At 39.9% G+C, this 25007-nt stretch overlaps 1 protein-coding gene across 1 annotated transcript in view; it reads right to left on the bottom strand.

Moving 5' to 3' along the window:
- tenm3 (teneurin transmembrane protein 3) overlaps window positions 1-25007 on the bottom strand; it is a 101514-nt gene that overhangs the window by 42412 nt on the left and 34095 nt on the right. The window contains exons 11-19 of the mRNA XM_031867070.1: window positions 18217-18363; window positions 14658-14788; window positions 14458-14546; window positions 10770-10889; window positions 9407-9539; window positions 8925-9053; window positions 3980-4111; window positions 3730-3865; window positions 746-889 (exon numbers count right to left, since the gene is read on the bottom strand). Coding sequence (XP_031722930.1) covers window positions 746-889; window positions 3730-3865; window positions 3980-4111; window positions 8925-9053; window positions 9407-9539; window positions 10770-10889; window positions 14458-14546; window positions 14658-14788; window positions 18217-18363 — 1161 coding nt within the window. The remainder of the gene's footprint in view (window positions 1-745; window positions 890-3729; window positions 3866-3979; window positions 4112-8924; window positions 9054-9406; window positions 9540-10769; window positions 10890-14457; window positions 14547-14657; window positions 14789-18216; window positions 18364-25007) is intronic.

Genomic DNA, 25007 nt, shown 5'->3' with positions numbered 1-25007 from the left:
AAAACTCTTAACCTGGTCGGGGGGAAGTGCTTTCTGAAAGTACAGGAAACTTCAGGGTGGGGTTTGCAGGACTGACCTTTCATTCTTGAAACACACACAGCGCCACTGATTCAACTCGTGTACCACTTCATTCATATAATAAGTAATCTGGTATCAATTTAGGACCATTTTAGAATGAGCATTTCTCCTTATTCATATAACATCAAAGTAAAGTTAAGCTTTACTGTCACTTTTAAACAGAGACTAGTGAAAGAGAGAGAGAGATCGCGGAGCGGTACAAAGAGACAGAGTGACAGTGCTGTGAATTAGAGAATATAAAAGTTATTTTCTGATTGTGTCATGGCTTTTTGTTCTAAAGCTCAAATAAATAGCAATCAAACATTCAACAGATCTACTGTGGAGACAGAAGCTACTCTGCATTTCATTCATTACATCCAACACGCATCAGTAAATACTATGCAGCAGCAAATGTCATCACAGAGACATGGGAGGCTTGGGAGATAAAACCAAGGTTTATTTTTTTTAGATGTAACGGTCGGTCACACAGAAATACAGGCCGCAGTGTGTTCACTACTGTGACCACCAGCAGCCCACCTCAATCTCAAGGTATTTAGACTGCCACACAGACGACAATTGGCTGAAAGAACGTTTTAGTTCCTTGAAAAGTATTGATAAACACGGCCTATGTAAAGCTAGCTGCAGTACAATAGTGCAGGCTATGGTTCTGTCATGTTATGGCACCTACCGTTTTGTACGTCCAGGATGTGATGTTTGTCCAGCGTCCATCCTCCCATGTTCGATGCATCCAGCTCGTAGCCTTGCAAAATGGCCGTTCTCTTTTCCCAGAGGATGAGGTCCAGGCAGGACTCGTATTCAAACCCTACCGACACTAATAAACACACAAGGGGCAAGACCAGTTACTCCTCTCTGTCCTTTGACTGTGCTCCTGTTCAAACCAAATGGGAAAGCTGCTGTGATTCAGCTTTGAACACACGGCGAAACACAGTCTTTGTAACATTTGTAACATCCACTGACTCCTGCTGCTGGATCACTGAGGGCCTTCATTCTCTGGTACAACACACACAACACGCACTCACACAATCACACACTCCGACTTTCTTCTTTGCACTGAGAAAGTTTTTGGCAGGCCTGTCTGCCTTTCTCTGTGAGGTACAACACTCTAGGATGGGACGTTTGAGTGCACACGCACGCACACACACACACACACACACACACACACACACACACACACACACACAATGCTGTGCTCTGTCAAGTGCATTGTGTGAACTGGCAGCCACAAGAGATGTGTGTATTAAATTGAGAAGAGACAAAGGTCTTCAGGGGGAGGAGTGAAGGAAAGCTAATACTGGTGATACACAGAATGTGGCTAATAGAAATGCTACAAATATATTTTACAGTAATTCACTAATTTTGAGGTGACAGTACAATAACAATAATAATACATTAAGTCACCCAAAGACACTTTACAAAGCAGATAAGACAGTCAATAAAATATCTGGACAGATTAAAACAAACATTTATAATAAACACATTCCAAAGCACCAGGAAAAGCTCATCTATTTAGGTGGGTTTTCAGTTGCGAGTTAAAAGAAGCAACAGATGGCGTCTGGTGCAGACCCTAAGGATAAGCATTATCCAGTTCTACATTACAAATGTAGAACCTTTTAGCTGTGATAGGTGCTTGGTTACCAAATGTTAAAACTTGGGTAGGTAACATTAAAGAAAACAGCAAGGATAAGCTGGAATTTTCTTAATGCTCCAACCGAAAAACCCAGCCCATTGTTGCTGTCTCTTTTCCAATGAAAGTCACAAAATCTTGGCCTACCTCCAAAGCCCCTCCCCCTAATTAACATAATGAATTTAAACAACTAACATGGCTATCGTTAATACTCAGCTGTCAAGCTAGCAGCTTGGTAAGAATTTGGTGAAGCACAATGAGTGCACGGCCATAGTATGTGCACGTAGGTAGACAAGACCACCAATCTTTTCATGCCGGCCATATGAAATGACTGAATGGCCTTATTACAGTCAGAGGAGTTATTGATTTATTGATTCCTGTCTGGATTTAAAGAGCATTTCTTGAAGACTACCAACTCCAGCTTTATTGGGTAATGAGGCAAAAATGGAATTAGCAAATATCCCATAAGCAAATAATGAGCTGATGGAGGGGCAAAGAGGAAGGGCTGGTGTGTTCTGGTCTAAAATCAGTTCATAGCTAATGTTTGATGCACAGTTCTTCCAATAAATTCAACCTCGGTTTTAACAATTGCCAGACCAAATATTCTTATGGTTAGGCTTCCTTATTTTAACTTATGAGCACCAATTTGACAAGTGTTTCAAAATGTAGCAGTACATTGTCTTGATGGTCAACCCATTAAGCTGGGCTAGCATAAGTAATAACTCAGCGAGGAGTACGCATGCTGGACTTGTCCCTCATAAAGGTGTCAGAGGGGTTAGCATACCCATTATGTCTAAGCCATTTCCCTGTTAAAGCCTTTCTGCAGACCTTTTTTGAACTTAGCTGTAATTGTGCAGCTTTGTGTGTGTTCAGGACAAGTCAGCACTACAGGAATTCCCTCCTCTCCACAGGAACTGTGTACAGTAAGTTGTCATACTTTAATAGTGAGTGCAGACCAGGACTTACTTTGTGTTGAATTGGTGCAATTTAATTGTTGTATACATTTTCTCTCCATCTGTGTCATACACTATTTTTATAATTTCTAAAGATCTTCCTCCCCTGGGCTACTGAGAGGGTAACAGTTGCATTGACCAGATTAACGTAGCGGTTCAGACATTTTCTCCTCATTTCACTGTAAATTTGTCGCCAGGAATATCTCAATTCATTCAAGTATGAACATGAACTTGTTTGCACAGGCGGCTGGCTACAATCCAAGCAGCATTGATGTTATACTTGCCTGCTTCACATCCAGGAGACAAACACAAATTCTGATAAGTGAAGCCAAAGCAGACCAGTAACCTTCATTTCTGACATCACACACAACCAATGCTCCAAATAAACGCAGATACGGAGGTAGAGAGAGCGAGAGAGAGAGCAAGAGAGAGAGAGAGAGCAAGAGAGAGAGAGAGAGAGAGAGCGAGAGAGAGAGCAAGAGAGAGAGAGAGAGCGAGAGAGAGAGCGAGAGGTACTCATTTACGGTGTTCAGCCATATTATCGTAGCAAGGCCAGGGATTCTAACCAGTGACCTTCAGGTCATAACAACACTTAACCTCCAGGCTTCTGCTCCCATTATTTCATAAAAACAAAGTGAGTTAATTGTAAAATCATTAGGGAAACCACAGTTGCTATTGCATTTCCATTCTCTGTTGTGAAAAGAGAGCTGGCATACTTGTCTATAGAAGTCTGCTGTGAGGCTTTACACGCGAACGTGTTTCAGATCATACATTGCAGTTAATTAGCCTGGCTCCCCATCAACTTCAGGAGTGTTTTTAAATTTCACTCTCGACATGAAGGCATTTCATAGTCAGGCCCCTCTGTACTAAAAGAGGAGAGAGCCTCAGGTTCTCAGAGCAGGTGCCTCTGGCTGCTCCAAGTCAAGGTTGAAAATCCAAGGTGATCATGTTTTTGTTGTTGTTGTTTTGGAACAGCCTTTCAAAACACTGACTGTCAGGTCAAAACAGTGCACACTTTTAAAAGGTTTATGTTATGTTATTTTATTTTAACTTTGCTATTAACAGCAAACTCACCAACTGCCTCGGACAGTCCATAGACGCGTTGGCCATAGGCATCCGTCTTGTCCCAGATGAAGGTGTAGGAGAGATTTGGTTGGGCGGGGAACCACTTCTGGAAAAGGCGTCCCACCACTGCCACCATCAGGTGAACCTGGAGAAACAGCACCAGACACAAAGGTCACCGAATGGTAGTTCAGGTTAGGGTTCCATTGATATGAGGGAGAACGCTGCAGATGGCGGCCGCAATGTACATTACATATCTTACCTTCATCAGGTTGAAAGGTATTGATGACTGCGTCATGGTGACTTTGAGGATCGGTTTATACCCCGCTGCTCTGGAGCTCAGGTAGATTAGGTTTAGATCGCTGCCTGGTATTGAGGTTTCTTCCTGTAAAACCTGCAGAGTAACACAGAAAATACATCAGCACCCAACACTAGCTTACTGTCTCGAAGCATCATATTTGTAGGGGAATGGACTGCTAATTGGCTCGCAGCTCGGAGGAGAGAAAACAAGCAACCATCTGGGACCATGACAGGTGTGCATATTTAAGAGCCTGGCTACTGTTTGACTCAATACAGTTAAATGTATGTGTTAGAGCTGGGTGATATGGTTATCAGAAACAGTTTTAAGCAGGATTTGGCTTTACAAAACAATTTGTCTTATCAGAACCATAATGCGCCCCCCAATATCCCCCTTTTTAATCACTACGAAGAAAAAATGCTGTAATACTTAATCGAAATGATCACAATTTGGCAAAATACCTGTACTGGCACTTTCTAAATTAAACTGGATCACATAGAGTTAAGTTCATTGCTGACAACAATACCTATGAGCCTAATTTTGTATCTCCAACAAAATAATGAAGAATACACTTTCACTATTAGGTACTGCCAGTAGTGGCATCACATAGATAGTATTGAGTCTGTGCGGGGAAGGAATCATATTGGATCAAAATTGATCTGCCAGACAAGGCGGATCTGAGGCTGCGTTGTATTCTGACAAGGTCTACCATTGAGTGAGTGAATGATTACACTTGTCAATGTTTTGGCCACGAGCTACAGCTCCTCAAAATAACAGAAATAATCAAAGATAGCTGTGTCCTAGTCCCTGCTGTGTGAGAACATGGTAAAGCAGCTGCTAACGAAGTCTGGCTGCACATTGTTTCAAGTGATGTCTCCAAACCTGAGGGGGTGCTTACGCATCTAAAAGTCCACATCGCCTCTGTTACATCTTTGGAGGACATCATCTTAATGTGCATATTCTATTAGGAAGACTTGCAAGTGAAGGACGAGCAGCAGGACTGCTCTGATTCAGATCAGAACACACACAAACATGCATATTGACACCTCCATGACCTTTTAAAACTCACAGTGAGACACCGTTTTTAGTTTCAAATCTGCCACTTCGCTCCCTGCTCACTCTCAGATGACACATATCCTTTGCTCTTTCTCTGCTTGTTAGAGAGAAGAGAGGAAAAAATGATTGAAGGAATTCATTTACAGGTGTACGTGTGTTTGAGTATGCTTATCATCTAGGCAGGTATATGAATGCAAGTGTTTTTATCTATTTTATCTATCTCTGTGTCCTTGTGTTGAACCTGAGCAAGGTAAGCCACAAAGCAGAGGACACGCGACATGTCTCAACATCACTGATGATCACTGAGTGTCAACAGTGGGATGGCACAGAGCTGCTGGTGGAGAGTGAGGGTAGCAGCATGCCATCAGACTGGCAAAATCACAGAGAGAGCAAGAAAGACATTTCATCTTGAAAATCCATCAAGTATGAAGAGTTCTTTTGGTATTCTTATCATATATTTGTCCATTACTTCTATCAGTTATGATAATAATGTACTCACAAAATGAATTGCTGAGACATGAAGGTTCAAGTTACACAAACAGTAAAATGGGTTGTAATCCGGATTACCTCATTTATTTCCAGGGAAACCAAAAGTATAATGTGCAAAACTGCCAGCATACATCATTGCACAGGGAACCTATGTGCATGCACACCTATAGCAAGCACAGTAGGTCAAAGTTGAAGTAGTGAGTCAGTGGCCGACTGACCGCTGCTCGTTTTGAAATGGCCCGCTGTGATTATTTTCAAAATAAACTAGAATACTGTATGTCTTGAGCATAGCCTTTTTCTAACAAATCACACTGTATGTACATTGAGCTTGTTAGTTTGAACAATAGATGTCTCTGACATTACCAACGAATACTTGACTTACATTGATAACTGGTCGATGAAAACATTTAACTCAGATGATTAAGTAAACATGGCAGAACCAAAAAGCCGGAAGATAGAGACCGAGTGCCCAAAATTTCAGAAAACGAAAAACTTGTACTTTTACACAGAAGTCCAGGGGAAGTGTGTTTGCGTCATTTGCATAGAATCTGTTGCGGTGATGAATGAGTATATCGTTAGAAGACACTATGAAGCTAAGCATCAGTACTTCATACACTGATACATGGGGTGTTCTGGCTTAGAAACACTGATCTTCTTGCAGTGTAACTGGTTGAAAACTATGCACTCACTATTGTTAGGCCCATGACTTATATTTTTCTTTGTTTGGCCCCCACTCAAAACAGTTTATCGAACCCTGACCTAGACAGTTTAGGAAAAATGTTTAATGTTCTCTTCCAAAGGGGTTTAGCTGACCTGAGGGTTTGTTAACAACCTTGCTGATAACCTATATGTTTGTGTTTCTTGCCCGTAGAGTTGGCTCAATTTCCGATTACACTGGTGGGGTCAGGTGTATGAGCTCACACCGTTTTCATTTTATGCAAACTGGCTAAACCAGTATATGTCATAATGACACGATTTGGCAAATTAAAAGTTAGCCGACATCAGCAACATGTGCCGACAGCTTCTCTGTGCTAAATCCAATGTGTAATACATTAGTATTGAGCAATATGACAACGTGCTTAACGTAATGTCATGTTTGTTTATGAACAGACTAATGGAGCCACTAGTGTCTGACAGGCCGTGTGTAATTTACTGCCGAGCTGAGGCCAGCAACTTGAAGGAGATCCAATTTCAGTGGAGGTGGGAGGGAGACGAGGCGCACGGTGCATTTGTTTACTAGAACGTTCATGTAGTTTTTTGGGTGACAAACTATGCCAATATGGTTGTTGTGAGAAATAAAAAAACCACGCAACCCTATTTGCCCCGCCGGCAAGTAGGGTTTTAGAGATGTCGCTGTGCTTCCAGATGTCAGCAATTAACTTCTTGAGTGCAATGTCATTATTACCCGTAGAAATGATGGCCAAAGCTACTCTGCAGTCCTGCATTTCCAAGAAAGTTACATGATATAAAAGAACACACAAGGGTTGAAGTGTGTCATTAGTGGCACAAAGTGTTCAAGTGCTACTACTGATTTTCCACTGCATGGAAATTGTTCTTTTTTTTAAGGTGCTTTGGTTTCCTTTCCCACCACCCTCAGATCGGGTTGAGGGTTTGCTTATTCCACTAACGGTTTGGCTGGAGAAAAAATACAAACATTCGAAGTTCAGAAACTCAAATACATTTTAATTTATTCCCATTTTAGACATCTTGAAGGGATAAGGAAGACCTGTGATGAATTGTGTGGACTCCACAAAAGTGAAGATTGGGAAGAAATATCAAAGAATACAAAAATGAAAGAAGAAAAACAAAGCTCCTCAGGGAATGATCCATTTAGAGTGTTCCTGTGTTATATTTTTCAACTGCACTATTGCCTTTTCATTAGCCAGGCATTTAGTGTTCATTACAGATCCATTACATCCCCTTTAAGACTGCCCTTTTCTCTGCCCTCCTCACTAATGGACTCAGCTCCACCAAAAGCTAAGTAGCGGCTTTCCATTCATTTGCTTTTGATCTGCACACACACACACACACACACACACACACACACACACACACACACACACACACACACACACACACACACACGCTTTCCTTCATCCACACACTTTTTCCCTTCATCGCAGATAGTCAGGCGCATACACACATGCTTGTCAAATAAAAAATAATAATAGCATCCTGGTTCAGGATTGTAAAAGTATAAAAACACACATGGAGTTCTGTCATCCGTTTCATTTTCTCTGAGTAGTGGTTAAAGCAACGTGACAATAAAGAACCACACAAATGTGCTATTAGCCTTATGGGAAATTAGAGGCAGGACACAGGGTGGGGCTATGTGTGTGTGTGTGTGTCTGTCCAGGACAAAACCTTTTAAATGTGTTAGCATTTAGCAGTTTCTCTGACAGCTAGCCTTCATATCATGTTAATGGTGTTGAATGTGCTAGTCTGAGTGCTATAGAGAGTAAGAGAGTATACAACTACAATTTTTTTAATTTTTATTTTATTCAGAAGATTTGGGGACTGGCCTCATCTGGTTTAAGAGGAAAAAAGGAGTTATGCACTATATTTCTATAATTCGACCTAATCTGCATCACTTATTGACTAATTTTAAGCATTATGCCAATTGGAGCTGTCATCTCATGAAATAAATCACACAGTTTGAGATGAGGGCTCAATCTTACCAGATGTTATTCTTATACAGTCCAGGGATAAGTTGGTGTATATGTGCTGAATATTAAAATATAATACACTACTTCTTTCTCTTTCTTCTACTTGAGGGATAATAACTTTTCGAACAACAGCTCCCATGATGCTATGCGGGCTGTATACAAGAAGTATTACGTTGCCATGCAGTCACTGAGGAACGCTGTGGGCAACTTAAGCCCTTCTTCGTTTATCCGACATTAGTTTACATTTGGGTAGATTGACATCATTGAAAGTATTCTGAATTAGCCATTAGCAGCTCTGTTTTCCTAGCTATCATGAGAAAAAAATGATTATTCTCAAGCAAGTTCTGGACTGATCAGGAGTATCTTTTTTATGATTTCTGATTGGATATATGAACATTTGTTTGTGATGGACCCAGCAAGTGTATGTCACACTGAATTTAAAATATGTGTATTGTATCTGCATGATCATATTTGAGTTATATCTGCAGAAGAGAGAGGCATTGAACTAAATGAATGCCTTAATGATTGATACTTTCGGCTGATACCTCATGTATGCTGATACTTTCCAATTACTTTTTTAACTCAACTAACCATGACAGAATGACCATTCTAACAGGCTGAGATCGTATTTTTATCAACAGCGTACATATTGGCTTTGGATATTGGTGTCGTTAGGCCTCCTCTGTGGGATTCCTTACCTGTGTTTCAGGTATGATGGGGCCATCCTCAGTTGAACTTCTGTAAAACGTAGAAAGAGGAGATGCAACGATGACAGGACTGGGTCTGATAAAGCCACTCAGGTCACAGCTAGGAATGTCATTCTCCTCCTGAAACAGTTGGACATAACGTGTGACATTTAGTCTTCTCATTGACTGAGAAACAAAGAGTTCATTAGTCACATACATAGTCAGCCAGTGAGTCAGTGTCATTTAGTGTACAAGTCATTAAAATAACTTGACCACAGCTAAGAATTTCATCTTGCTCCATGAGGTAATCAAATAATTATGTCAGTAACAAATTCAAATTCAAGTCAGTGGAAAACATCAAAAAGACAAAAGCTTCAAAATGGTGTTTTAAGTAACTGAAATATATAAAAGTGTAGTTTCTGTCAGGCACTCATCAGTCCATGACTCTGTGATGTCAGACAAATATCTAGACAGACAACAGTGACACGGCTCACCTTCTTCATGACCAGTGTGTCCATCACATAGAAGACATTCCATGGCACCCACACGGTTCTGTACTGCGTGAGGAAGGGAGCACGCTCAAAACTCAGTGTTAGGGATGCCCCACCATTGGCCAGGAGATCGAACCTGCAGCACATCACAAAATACAAATACGTATGAACTGTAAGTGCTAGTGCCCTTACTGTTAACCTTGTTTATATTTCTGGCCCTTATCGCTGACCTTCTTTATGTTTTTGGCCATTATTGTAACTTGTTTATATTTTTGGCCCTTATTGTAACTTGTTTATATTTTTGGCCCTTATTGTTAACCTTGTTTATATTTTTGCTCCTTATTGCTAACCTCGTTTATAATTTGGGCCCTTATTGTTAACCATGTTTATATTTTTAGCCCCTAACGTTAACCTTGTATATCATTTTGGACCCTTAATGTTAACCTTGTTTTTTATACATATCTGTTTCTTGATATTTTCATTTCTTGATATTTTTGTTCTCTTTATATTTGCACTCTTTCCTACTTTCTACTGCAACTGCTGCACAACGATTTCCCTTGGGATAAATATAGGTCTATCTTATCCATATGTTGTTGAGCGTGGGTGAGTGAGTCTTTGCATGTCTTTTGTTCTCTGTGTGCTTCTGTGTGTATGTGTGTGTGTACTGGAGTGTGTGTTCTGCTGCGATTGATGCATCCTTTTGATTCCAACACATTTCCAACGCAATCTCCTGTGTGCAGGAGATTTCTACTCCTGCACACATTCACACCTCTACAGCCGACGTGCTTGAGATTGAGGATAGAGCCTATAGAGGATGGAGGGGCCGAGCAGAATACATTAAATGTGATTTAAGTACGTTCCCTTTGTTTTGCTGAACTGGTGTTTTGTGCAATTTGTTAAGTGCTATACAAATATGAGGTAATCTCAGCATTTTCTCAAAGATTGAATGATTTATTTGTTGATTAATATTGTTTTATTTCTGTTTGCCTAAAAAATGAAGTAAATATGTTAATAAATAGGTTGTTTAAGGAAGGTTTTGCTACAAAATGTTTGTTAAGTTCATCCCTTCTAAATGCTACTCTACTTAAGTTACAATTCACGATTTATTATTATATCATGATCGTCAGGATCATTTATGCTTCTCAGTCAGTGGTACTATACATGTACCACACAAGTACATACAAGTGATACACAGTTTGATGTTTTTTTTGGCCTGTATGTCAACAGGATATGAATGGATAGAGAACAGCGTTGCAGGGATATAAGAACCATTTTTTGTTATAAGAAGTGTCTCATTTTTAACGTACATATATAATAGAAGTTTACAAATATTGTATATACATATAAATAATAAATAATCACACACATGCCATCCTTGCGTGTTACAGTGTATCCATGTTCAGCATAGTGGACAAACGTCACATTGACTCCAATCAGAGGAGTTCCGTCAGCTGTCAACACCTGACCTCGAATTATCGACACCAAGCTGGAGAGAGAGAGATGGTAGAGAGGTTATCTTTATTAAAACTGCACTATTCATCATTTATAATTGTTATATGTTACTGTAACAAATTGAGAAAACTTAGCCATCATGGGGAGGAAATACCACCACGTGTCTTTGACCCGAGTCCCTGTGGTTGGGCTAAACCAGTGCTAGACAACTTTCTAGGACCTGACATACAATAATACACTCGCATACTACCACTCAGAGAAATCACTGCCTTTCTCATCCTCACTGTTTGTTACTCCCTGTGAGAGGAATGGCAGAGTGCAGTGAGACATCACTTGAAACAACAACTGTGGAGGTAACTGCTGACCTGTGGGAGCACTGTAACAGGATACTGATGTTACTGCTACACTCATAGCATGCCTGCACATCCTCATCACACTGAAATGCATATTTACACCACAGCACTGCTCTCAGCAGCTACATTCAATTTAACTCAATTTGAATTACCTTTCTTCTTTACCTATGATTATTTTTCCACTTTTACTTATTTATGGTAGAGTTCCACTGAGAGCAATGCTGTCTTTTTCAGGAAGCCCTGGTCATTTACACATTACAAAACCAGCCTTATACTGTATGTTGAGAGGTTTGAGAATTAATCCTGTCGGCCCAGGGGATTTAACCAACAACCTTCACAAGCTTGCTGCTCTAACCTTTAGGCCTGTACTTCTCCATGTTTAACGTATGTTATGATGTTTACAATACAACAATATTTTTCTATTTTGGTCAATAACTTCAGAACCATTTACCCTCAAAATATCAAATGTCATGATTTATTAATATGAACTAAAACATATAGATGTTGGTGTTTATTAGGAGATCTAATAGTTGACAAGTATTGTATTGAGAATAGCTTTAAATCTGACCAGTTCACAAAAGTCCTATTATTCAGTACCCATGAGGAAGAAAACTCCTCAGAAACAGTATTTAGTTCATCATCGATCTCACCAAACAAATGAAAAATGGGACTAATGAAATGAAGTCAGCCAGAATCTATTGCAGGTTTTACAGCTTGTGGAGTAAAGTCTGACCAAAAGACAATGGTATTGTTTCTGTGGGCAGAGATCTCATACGACAATAATGATTACAACATAATAGAAATTAAAATATATTGATTATATCTGGTTAGGAAGAGATTCTCATCTCATCAGATACAGACTGGATCACATGTTAGTTTAAAACTGACCAGAATCTGCCTCATCTAACAGTCCAACCATAAAGTAATTTACGCTTTCGGGTTGTGCAGTGCAACCTTTTCTTATTTTTTTCTCTTATTTTCCATGTTTTCAATGACTGGAACCCCGAAAAACGTAGCTCTTGCAGGGACCTGTGTGAGTCCTAAACCATCAGCAGGCAGCATGGATTAAAAGCACGTCCTGTATGAAAACACAGCTGTTTTCATACAGGGACGAAACAAACCACACAAGGATGTTAACAGGTCCCAATCGCATCACTTACGCGTACAATGTTTGCTGTATTCTTTTACTCATTGAAAACTTTTCTTTACTTATTGAAGTAGCAAATAACCTTGATGGTAGGGGCTACCATCAAAATAGCCCCTACACTGTAAAACGTGTGTGCCAGACGTGTTGCAATAGTACAGAACCTTATATTAGAATACTGCAGTTTAAACAGGCAGATTCACTTACTGTATGTAAAACTATGTGAATATAAGATATAATACGTGTTATCAATCAGCCAGACAGCATCGGAAAATAAATTCTGCACACCTGATTGGGATTTTCTTCTTCTGAGCTCTTGCATTTTTTCAGTGTAAAACCATCCACCAGCTTATCGAAATCCAGGGTCCTGACTAGATCGCTAGAGCTAATAGCCAATTAGAAAGTCTGGATTTGGACTCGTAAAATCTGCTATTCATGCAGTTGAAGTCACAAAAAGAACGTTGAGCTCTTAATAAGCTGTCAGTCATTGTGCATCATACTGATTATGTCCACAGAAAACCGTCTGTATGTGTACTCCTGTAAAGGTGTGCATGCAAATGATGCCTCTGCATATGTGCATACACTATGTGCCACCGTGTATGTTTGTGTCCCTCTATAAGTATAATGTGAGTATATGTTTGTCAATGTTAGCTCAAGGGAAATTAAAAGATCGTTTCTTTGTCTTTTAAAGTGTGAACCCCCCGCCCCCACACACTACTGTTTTGGTCTAAGGTCTAATAAAACATTTATATATTGTAAGGTTGCAGGCCCATTCCATTATGGAAATACAGGACATTTATATTACAGGGTTGTGGCCTTCTGCTCTTATGAAACATTCAGACTACCATAAAAAATGTGACAAAAGACAAACGGCTGAACAGAATTGCCGTCATGTTTCTTTCCTGACAGTGGCCCTGCCTCTGTATTATGAATGTTATGTCTGAGGCAGACGTGTGCATCAATGGCTTTTGGTAAGTAAAAAAAAAAAGCAAACCTGTACTGTGAACTCTCTCTCACTCACACTTTTTCTGTTCTATTCATCCAGACAGAAAGCAGAGTCAACTGCTCATACTATGGTAAATATAAGTAGGGTGAGCTATGACCTGCAGGCAGAAGAATGAGTCAAACAATCACCACGACAGAAAGAAAAAAAATATGAATGATCCCATTATGATGAAATGTGTTTAAAGAACTGCCTTTCAGTAAAGCACGTAACAGATGCCTGAAACTGCTCAAATTTGTTTCATACCTTATATTAAAGAATACAAATACAAGAATATCTTCTTTTTGGAGCATCAGTCTTGATGTCTATTACATTTCACTCACAATATCTTTATCATGCGGTCAAGTTGTTTGGATCAGTGCTCCACTAACAGTTGCTTGGTTACAATGGGAAAACCATTTTGAGAAATTGTGGCAACCAAAGGCCAAGAATAAAAAAGAGACAGCAAAAAGCTAAACCTGCACCCCAAAATAAATGAATATGTAATGTTTTTAGTATTAGTGATATTTAAATATTGTTGCGACATTCGGAACCAGAAGCAGACAATGCTGGAGGTGCGTTGGTGCGTTTACTTGCGTGCACACAGGCATCTGTTTTAAGGACAATTTGTACAGACAATTTTCTATAGTAGGACTTGAGGGTGAATTAGAATCTTAACTTTTATCAGTTGACATCTCGTTAACTACAAAGAAACTAGAATTTTGTTTGGTGGACTGTAATAAAGCTTTTATTATTTTATGCCATATAACTGCATGGTATCTTAATTACTCAAAATTTAAGGTGGCAAATAATGGCAATCAAATTTTAAGTTTTGGTAACCACAAGCTGATGCCTCTTTTAAAAGTGAGTGTTGAGCGCAGATGTGAAAACAAAGAAGAACACATTTAACACTTCCAGAGTCCACTGCATTGAAAAACGGTGCACAGGACCTAGCGCTGCAAAACCTACTAGATGTTGACAACAAACGAGTGCTTTCGTCTCATGGTTTGAAATGCAGGATTAAAATGTGGATTTACTAACAACCTGTCTGACACTCATGCTGCCCTGCTGATGTTACTGTATGCCCAGAAGAAAACAACAACACAGAGAGAGACACCGTTACCTTTTATTGAACGGGCTGTCTCCAGTGATGATGTGAGTGGATTCAGGACCAACTAAGAAATGGATGCGCTGGTAGAAAGACCTGGCAGCCTAAGGGAAAATAAAAGGACACACATATATAGACAAATGCTGCTTCCTTTTGTTACAAGAAATGACAGTTAAGTTTTTATTTTGACTTAATTTCTGATTGGAGCTTCTTACTTGCTGAGGAGCCAATGGGGACGGAGACTGGCTGAGCACCTCCCCCGGGTCCGGTGACCCTTTGCAGTATAACTGGTTCTGACAGGAGGGCTGCAAACAGCAGTCTGGGTCCATACAGTCAGTCAAGCCATCTGAAATACACACAAAATTATTATATTCAGAAACCTGAGAGGCGAGGATACAAACCTGAAAATCAAATGGATGATGGAAAAGTTACAGGTGGATGAAAGGAGGACAGAGGGATGAAAACAGGATATGGATGGATGAATGCAGGGACAAGCAGGCAACAGAGGGATTAAGAAGCAATGAAGGATGATGAAGAGATTAAGAATAATAAGGACAGAGGAATCAAGTGGTAATGATGAAGGCATGAAAAAGAGATAAAGATGGAGGTTGATGGATGGAGAGGATGGCCACATATACCATTAAGAATTGGGGAAGAAGAGAGGACAAGTGAGATACTGTGTTCTCTAAATAAGATAATTCAAACATGAATGAAATAAATTAAAAATAAAGGCAGAGATGGAGAAAATGTAATGAAAAGAGAAAAAAAGTGAAAATGTACAGATGATCATAAGTGGATGGATCAACGTGTCGTGGCATTAAAGAGAAGAACATTTTTCGATGAGGGGGTAAAAAGAAGAAATTGATGAATGACGGAAAAATGGAGCGATGCAGTATAATTAGTATGTGAGCAGTATGTGTTTATTAGGTGCTGCCAAGAGAAATAAAGTCAAGGAGGAGTTAAGGATTGAAGGAAGAAGGATGGAGGGCTGCAATGATGAGAAGCAGGGATGGAATGATGGAGAAAGAGAGATTAGGGAGGGAGGGATAAGTGAAGGACAGGGAGAAGGAGGAGGCGTGGAGCAGAGAGACAGATGGAGAGATGGAAGGATAGAAGGAGGTATGTAAGGTAATAAAATATGGGCAGCCATTTGTCTCTGTTAGTTTATAAAAGCCGTTGTACATCTGGTGAACAGGCACCAGGGACTGCCATTACACACACACACACCTACACGCGCGCACACACACACCTACACACCTGAACACACACACAGACAAAGTGATCCCTCCCTTCTCTCTGAATCTTCTGTCTTGTTTTCTTTTCTTTCTCATCTTCTTTCCTCTCTACCTTTCCAATTACCTCACTGCGCTCATCAACCCTAGCTGATAGCTGATGTTTTGTGCTGGTAAGGCTCGGGTTGGCATCGTATCTTGGAAACCATTTTTAAATTGGTTGAAATTCTCTGTTAATCCTGACAGTAATCAACAAATATAATGCTTAGACAAAAACATCTGGTATCTAAATTTGGATGATATGCTGAGATTGTTGTGCAACAAGATATTGGTTGGCCACGATAACGACGCTCAGGTATCCACTACTAAATAGGCAACGCCTGTTATGAATTGTGGGCTGTATTCAGTCTCCTTCTCTTGCTTTCTCTGTGCTTCCCCACATTGTATTTAAAAAAGTGACAACATACTAGCATACGTCTGGTTTTGTGTTACTGTGGTTATATGATGTGTAATTCATGGTGCTGTTAGATTGCTGCTGGACCGCCTCGTTAATACAGGTGCGTGCGGGAGAGTAAAAACAAATGTGAAAATATGGATTGAAGCACAATAGTTTGCTAGACATGTTGTGAATTTCAGAATTGATTACACACATCTTTTTTTCAATAAATTTGACTTTTGGAATAAATATTGAGATAATTACAGAGATGGGGGCCCAGTGCTGTGTGTGTGTGTGTGTGTCTGTGTGGGAGAGAGAGGGGAATAGAAGGTGGAAGCCGGTGGACTGTTGCACGCAATTTGTCTGTACTTTTTTAATAATAATAATTTGAATGTCAACATTTTGAATGAATCTTTCACTATTCGGTACAGCCCTAGTAATTACACTTGTAGCCCCAACTCCAGCAGGAAAGATGTTCAAATACGGCTATTTAACGTTTCTTTGGTTTTTAAACCAAACAAAAAAGGAGAGCCTGAAAACGTGAACGAAGTGATGTGCAAGCTCTGCCATAAACAAATCAGGACTGAAGATGAAAACACCACAAATCTCTGGTCTCATCTTAAAACTCAACATCCCACAGAATACGCAAGTCTGCAACCGACTCATCCACAAAGAGCAGCCGGACCAAAACTTCTACCACGGTAAATAATCACCCCTCAATTATAAGGGCTTCAGCAAATCACTGCCATCTGCTTTTTGTTGGACAATAGCCGCATAATTAGTTGTTATCACTGTTTCAGCTATGAGTACTTACAAAAGTTCATGTTCTTTGTTTACGTTCATAATGATAATTTTGGGGGAGTGGCTTTAGAGGGAGGCATGACGGGACCGGCTGTCAAGCGTTGCTGGTTTGGCGACTTTCCCTGTTAAATCTAGTGACTTTTGGAGCTAGTGCTGCTGGCAACACTGGGCTGCGTTTTTTTGGTTGGACCATTTTAAAAACCTAGTTAACTCTTGCTGGTTTCTCCAATGTTTCTGACCCAAGATTTAAAACACATTTCTAACTAATTCTATCGCATTTTTTTTGATTCCAAGGTTCCAGTATTCCCCCAAGGATTACGACAGGAGCTGAGGAGCTGCAGTTTGTAGGTACAGTAAGTGAACAACCACTGCAGGTACACTACACATCAATGTGCAGCTCTCAGCAGGTGGCAGATTAGCCACTTAATTATTTCAATTTATGCGTTTCATTCCTTTTAGATAATCAACAGTAGACCCAAAATTGATACTGGACTGCTTAAGCAAAATTTTTTTAATAAATCAGATAATGATGTATTGGCTTTTATATGTCAACAGAACACATAACATAAACAAACATTTTGGATAAGAATCCCTTGAAGTATTTGAAAAACAAACCCTCAAATATATCATCAATGCTTTTTGAAATTTGAATTTATTTGTCAAAAATGAGTGTGATCGAATTTAATAAAAAAGGATCTGGGGAATTAAGCGTTGACTTGCCGGGAATGAAAAGCGTTAATATTAGTTGATTCAGGAAATAAATGAATTTATGGCACACTTTAAAAATAACACATTTTTTTATCTTTGGAATTGGGGGGGTATCATGTATTTTCAAGTCAAAAGGCTCAGGTCCAAGTAACGTCACTCTTGCAGTCTCAAGTCGAGTTGACAGTCTTTTTTGATCTTGTCAAGACGAGTCTAAAGTCAACAAACCTCTGATAGATCCCATACTTAAGCTAATGCCTGTATTGACTTTTGTTGTCTTACTGTGAGTCAAGTCAGAATGTAGATTTGGTTGATTGGTTGCTGCAAATGAATATTTATTTTTTGAAGGGGGAGCATAAAATGATGGCATAGCTTTTTATATATGATCATCCATACGCTGATGTCTCCGGGACTCTCTACATTATGTGGATGTAATAACTGTTGGGCTACCATTTTAAATGCAAGTGACTTTAAAACAAAAGCTAGACTAGGGTTTTAAGACGAGACTCGTTCCTGAACACCCCATCCTATCCATCCATCCGTCTATCCATCCAACAAATAAACTGGGTTATCTACAGTATATCATGAACACAAATATACCTCCTTCGTTGTCCTTGCTGTCGGTACAGAGTGTTTCCATGGCCACGTGACATCCCGCCCCTCTCCATCCTGATTGGCATATGCAGTGCCAGCCGCTGGCCTCCAGAGTGCACCGTCCATTGTTGTTGCAGAGACCTGGACAACCCTCTGGGCACAGGAGACAAACGCACGGTTAGAAAAGTTAGAGCAGTTGGAGAGACCGGGACGGGGTCACGGCTGGCCATCACGGTGTGAAATAGGCTTCAACCAATATATGTTTTTGAAGATAGGTGATCATAGTTTTGTACTGGAGCTCTGATGGATGAGATTAATCAATAATTTTCACATCGCAACATATTCAGCAATTCCCTCTCAGCTTGGAGTAAAAATTCTGAAACCGCACTGAGACCCTCACAGGAAAATAAAAAGCTGGCAGCCTCTTAAGGCATGAGGTAGGGTTCATTGCAGGTTGTATACACTGCTGGATGAAATCCTCTGACACCACACTGAAGTATTTCTCAGTTCACCCATCTGACGAAATAAAAAAAATATATATATTGTGTGGTCCAGGAGTAACCTTTACTCATCAGATTGATGGCAAAAACAGACTTTGTCTTAGATGTAAAACTAAAAAATCAAAATAAGGAGAGGAGTATAAATTCATCAATTTCCCAAAGAGGTACAATTTTAACTATCTTAAGTATGGTTGATTTGACAAGAATCTTGGTTAAAATAAACTTTGACAGCGTGTCAGCAGCACAGCAGCTGCACAGTACTGCTGTGCATAGAAGTGATTCATTCCTTAGAAATGTCAGCATTAGAGATACCCCAACAAAAGTATCACTTTGAGACAAGAATGGCATTGAGAGTAGGCTACTACCTGGACCATCTTGTCTTTTCTTAACAATGTATTATTGTTGTTGGGAAGGGTCAGGTGAAGTTGGGGGGGAGAGAGACATTGCTTGTCCTTGTCAATTGTACTAAGGAAAACACAGTGTTGGGGTCCGACTCTGACCTCGTGGCTGACTAAGCCATGCTTGGAGCTGCGCAACCGAGTGGAGTTCCCCACTCGAAGGACCGATCCGACCAAAAGAAACCTTCTCATAGTAAGAGTTTATCTGGTGTCTGGGCTTAATTTAGGTGATTTAGTGTGTTATTCCTTTAGCTTGTTTTGTTTAAGTTACTGTAGTGTTTAGAACGTGTTATTGTGCAAGCATCGCGGACCGCTGAGTCTCGTTATACTGTGTATTTTCTGCAACTGTAACCGTGTTGTATTAGATCAGTCACTGCTAGTGGATTTGGAGATTGTGATTTTATCACTTTAAAGACCAGAACCACGGCGGGCCGAACCTCGATTCGCTGGCCAGGTTTCGCGGTGATAAGAAAGCATTATTTGTGTTTCACCACGGTGATAAAGATCTGCTTTGTTTTGGGGATTATTTTATTTTGTTCGGTTTTGTTTTCTCTTGTTTCAATCATCTCCGTGAGTAGGACTTAGAACTGTAACTATCACTCTATAAACGTGGCTATAAACGCAGAGTTTTTACATGATAGAGAAGCTGTTCTTACATCTTACGGCAGAGCTAAGTGCCTTGCTTTAGAGTTCGGCTTTCCTCTCCCTCTTTCTACTAACACACACACATAGTTAGACACACATACTGATTTAGCTAACCATCTCAGACACGTGAGTCTATTGTCTCAACCCACATTGTGCCCTCGATCCATGTGGTTACATACGTAGCCACCTCCCTCTAATTTGTCATAGTTCTTTTACCTCTGCCATCTTGTTTGTAGGCCCACAGGGCGCGGCCCCGCTTGAGATTACATTCTACCACTGTCTGAGTAGTTCGCTCCTCCCCTACACACATACACCCCTCATATATGGTGTATGTATAAATACATGTATTTACATGTATGTAATGTAAATACATGTATATACATGTATGTATAAATACATGTATATACATGTATAAATACATGTAATACATGTATAAAAACACATACATGTATGTGTAACTCCGTTACACATACATGCACATACACATATATATATATATTCTCACACCACAGTTTGCCCACTTGACTTTAGGTATTAGCAGTGGTGGGCCATCAGGGCCAGCTAGGCCTTCTCTGCTGGCCTGGACAGAATCACAAAGTTATAGCTATTTTATAATTTAATAATTTTTCATAAATACACTACATGTATTATAATTTTTTTTCCCATTATCTTATTTTCTCATTGCACAGCTACTGTCTTCCTCAGTTGCTCTGCTTCCAGTGCAGCTTGTTTTAAGTAGAGCTTTTATCCAATCAGATTTCACCTCTGTGTCTCTAGGTAAGAAGAGAGGCCAGAGGCCTGCAGACTCAAGTGAATCCCTTTGAAGTTTAAGTGAATGGGGAAGATATTGTTGATTGTCACAGTCTTCAACCAATCAGGTCTTTAGTTTGACATGTTGGGCGTATTCTTTGACGTGCCACAGCCTTCTAGCTGGCCTAGCCATACGTGATTGGTCAGTGGGCTAGCGTGACATGTTGGGCGGTCACAATCCCAATATCTGCTGCCTCTGTCGAGCAGATATTTTCAGCCTCAAACGCATTAAAATGTATTCAAGAAATACAACTGGGGAGGCTCGACTGTCTTCACTGGCGTCCATGAATCCAGAAGGACTTCTTACTGGAACTAAAACGCACGGATGTACTGAACAACCGTGAGATTAAACTCTTTATTAACTAAAAAAAGGAGGAACAGCAGCTAAATAGTGAACAGCAGCTCTGGTAAGTGAACTGCTTTTGTTTTTACATCTGCAGTAGCTTTAATATGCTTGTTTATATATAATTATATGTACAACTTGTTTTTATGAAGATGGATTTTTGTTTGGTTTTATATGTGATAGGAACTGTTACATCCAATGTTGCGCTGGGGACATATTTAGTTTATAGTTTGGTTATCGGTCCCTGTTCGCAGGGTGGTTCCCCGTTATTATTAGTAATTGTTAATGAACTTATTGATGTTAATAACTCCATTTCGTTCCCAACAGCAGAAACATTGCTTACAGGAGGGTTTTTAACAGTGCCCACAGCCTAATAGACACATTGTGTAGTTGTACATGTAAGTTGGAAAAAAATTGACTTAAAGCACAAAAATACGCTTAGGATTGAAATAATTTATGTGAAAGACATGAGCTGTTACGTGGCCTGTGTAGACAGCTGTACTGATTACAACTGAAGAGTATGTCTTTCATTAGTAAACACACAAGACAAACAACTACAGCATGCAGCTGAAACGTGTCCAGTTTGGACAGGGGGACATGGGGGACTGCTTCAAGCACCTCAGCTCTGGCCACTCTGTTGAGGAACTTGCAAGTGCGTGGAGAAAATGATGGGTGTATTAGTGAAGCAATCCCAGCAACAAATCTATTTTGAAAAAAAGCAATGACTACTACTACTTCCTGTCATAGATTGTTACCATGGAAACAACTTTTACGGGGTGTCTTTTACTGTGACGGAACACAAATATAATTTTAATAAGTGGTGCAATTGCATACGAAGTCAATGGATAGCGACACATATTTGCCCGCGGTGGTACGAGCTGAAGTTTCTGTGCAAGTTCAAAATGTGTCAAATTCACTCGAATCACCGGGACTTTATGAATTTCATGAAAGTACAGTGATGAGGAGAAGGTGGAGGGAAATAACAAAGAACTGAAGCTGAGTTCAGGTTTCTGTTTGTACTCCGAGTAGTATTGACCAATCACATTTGAGTGGGCTTTGGTCAAATGCAGGTAAACAGTCCTTGTGTAGAGCAAAAGAAGGGGAATGCATTGGAACAAAAATCAATTTGGGAAACAACCGGCTGTCTACTGACGAAGATTTAGCTTTTTATTGGTTTAAAATGACGTAGCATAAAATGGCTACTTCCGGTCGTACACGTTGTCTCTCAACTCCAGTCTCACTTCTCAAGTTGCTAATCAGACTGTAAACAACGAGCAGCTCACAGAAGAGGAAGACTTGGCCCGGATATCAGCTGGCTACACTGGAACCCTAGAAATATAGCCCCCACGCCCCCAGAGGCTTATCGTTGTCAGAACGATAGTCGATGGGTTCCGAGATTGTTTTTGGGATAACACCTCAGTATACAACATCATGACAATCCTGCCCCAGTCTCAAGGTCTGAATGCTGTTTCAGAAGCTTTACTCACCTCACAAGTCTTCTCAAGGAAATACTCAATACTTGTTTTCATTTTTTAATTTAAACATATTTCATGTCAACACAGAATGCTAGCTTCAGTCCGAAAATACCTTCAAGAGACATCAAAGACCCATATTGGTTAAAGCCTGATGTGAATAAAGGCATTTGGCCCTGTGTGATGACCCTTTCTCCAACAAATGGAGTGACAGAGTGAAAGACAGATCGATAGACAAAAAAGACAGATAAATACATTAACCCACATGTGAGGGACACAAACTGACAGACAGACAGACAGTCAGCCTTCGGTGAAATGCACTGAAGTTGTAGTTTCACATGAACCACTAAGATTGCCTACAGCCAAAATGGCTACTGTGCACTGCATGGCTTCAATCGGAAACAAAGAAAGAAGGTGTTATTGTTGCACAATATGATGATGAAAAACAGGGCATACAAAAAAAATTAAAATAAAAATAAAAGTTGAAAGGGAAACATTCTGAGGATGTTGAAAATTGTAAACATTATCTGTGAAGTCTAACCAAATCTGAGGGGAGTTTGACACCCAGCCAGTTGACAAAGACTATTGTTTTGCTCTAAAATATGGATTCCTTTGGTCTTGTTCGACTTGTCAGTGAAAAAAACAACATCACAGGTTAAAATCCATGTGAAAACACAACAGGTAGACAGATACACAGCGCACAAAGTAAAGGGAGGACAGGGTGGTTTGGACTGCATGCCTAAGAAGGCTATACTTTTTGTCCCTGTTTGACATTCCTTGATCACAGAAAGGACAGTGAGGCTGGCAATCAGAATAATTAAAGGTGAGAATCAGAACCAAGCAAAGCCCAGCTGGACAGACAGAACAAGGGATGGAGGTAAAGATGGAAGGTGAGGAGGTGAGGAGGGGAAAGGGAGAGAAAGATAAAGAGAGAGAGACAGGAAAGGGAGGATAAGATATATGGAGGACAGAGGAACAGCAGCTGGCTGAATTCACACATACATATATCAGGCTTGTGGATGCAAGACAAAACAGGAATCACACACCTTGGGTTTGTGTGTGTGTGTGTGTGTGTGTTAGCACATTTCTGTTTTGTGAGTATGTGCTTGCGTGCATCTTCATCTGTATAGTCTGTGTTTTGTGTGTGAAAATCAGAGACAGGGGCAATAATAATGTGACAGAAAAACAAACAAGATTGATAAAAAGACTGCAGAAATAACAACAGAGGTATAACGATAAGACAATACAAAAACACGTGTGCCGTGCGTTTAGAAAGACTGATAGACAGAGAAATAGACTGAGGAAAAAAAGGAAAAGACAGGAAAAAATGAAATGGAATGGAAAAAAATCGGAATCAAAGGAAGTGAACAAAGCAGTACGAAGTGGTGGTGTTCTGGGATAGTAAGGCCTTTATTAAGTCTTTGGCATGAATTACCTTTATATCCTGAGAATAGGAGAGGGCACGAGGGAGAGAGGGAGGAAAATTAGGGAAAAAAAGTAAATTGAAACAAAAGCAGCACTGCCAAATATACTCTCTGTGATGGACAGATGGAAATGGCAGCCAAAGGAAGAGGAGGAGAGGAAGAAAAGAGTCAGGATCACGGGAGTGCAGTAACATAGAGAGAGAGACACAGCAGTAGAACCTCAACAGAGTCAAAATGACCCCCTCACTCAAACCGGTCGGCATTCACATTTAGATCACACAAGAGGGAAGAAAGAAAAAAGGCAGCAGATAAAACATTTAAATAAAAAAAAGTTCCAAAATGTTTGTTTTGATTCTCTAACAACGTCTTCTCCTCTGATTCTGTTCTAGCACCTTTCAGTGAAAACAAAAGCATCTAGGTGGAAAATAATACAGTAGCTGTCAAACAGAAATTGTTACATTGCTATACTGTTAAATGTAGTGCACGTTAGCATTTTGAAGAAGTGGTGAGTAGGATGCAGGATGAAGCTGCAACCACCGCGGCTCATGTGTCCTAAGCTGCAGTTCCTCTGATGACCACTAGATGCTGACTCCAAGAAAGATGTATAACCCTGGATGATGGCATGGAGCTTTAAAGACATGGTGATTAAAGAGCAAAAGGAGCTTTTGAGTTGCATTATGGTAAGCGTAGGATCAATCATTTTTGGAGCTTAACATAAATTAGAAGTCAGGATCGAGACAGCTACCATTGACCACAACCGGGGGTGTTAACATACAATCTAAAACACTTGGTCTATATTTTATGGGCTATTTCTATTACTTTTCAGATTTTAAATTTGACTATTTCTGTTCAATTAATACCTACAAAGTGAAGGATTCATTATTTTCTCACTAAACTTTAACTCCCGGCAGTGTGGAGAGAACTGTGAAACAACATTAGACCTTATTGTTGGGAATTTGAAGGGTTGTGTAGTTCACTTGACCTTTAAGCAGCAGACTGGACTTAACATTCTGTTACAGAACAAACACTAATGTTAACTGCTTTGTTTTTTTACAATAACTACAATGTTTCCTGACCTGAACCAAGTGTTTTAGTTGCCGATCCTTAACTTAAAAAACTAAGGTTTAATCACCACATCTGTAAAAACCATCCTGTACGCAGTATGTAGAGTACTCCAATATAAATAATTTGTCAGATGATGCAAT

The sequence above is a fragment of the Anarrhichthys ocellatus genome, unplaced genomic scaffold, assembly GCF_004355925.1.
Source record: "Anarrhichthys ocellatus isolate YVR2014 unplaced genomic scaffold, GSC_Weel_1.0 scaffold38, whole genome shotgun sequence".
Taxonomy (NCBI): domain Eukaryota; kingdom Metazoa; phylum Chordata; class Actinopteri; order Perciformes; family Anarhichadidae; genus Anarrhichthys; species Anarrhichthys ocellatus.
Note: the sequence above shows the minus strand (reverse complement) of the source record. Positions and strands in the feature narration are given on the sequence as shown.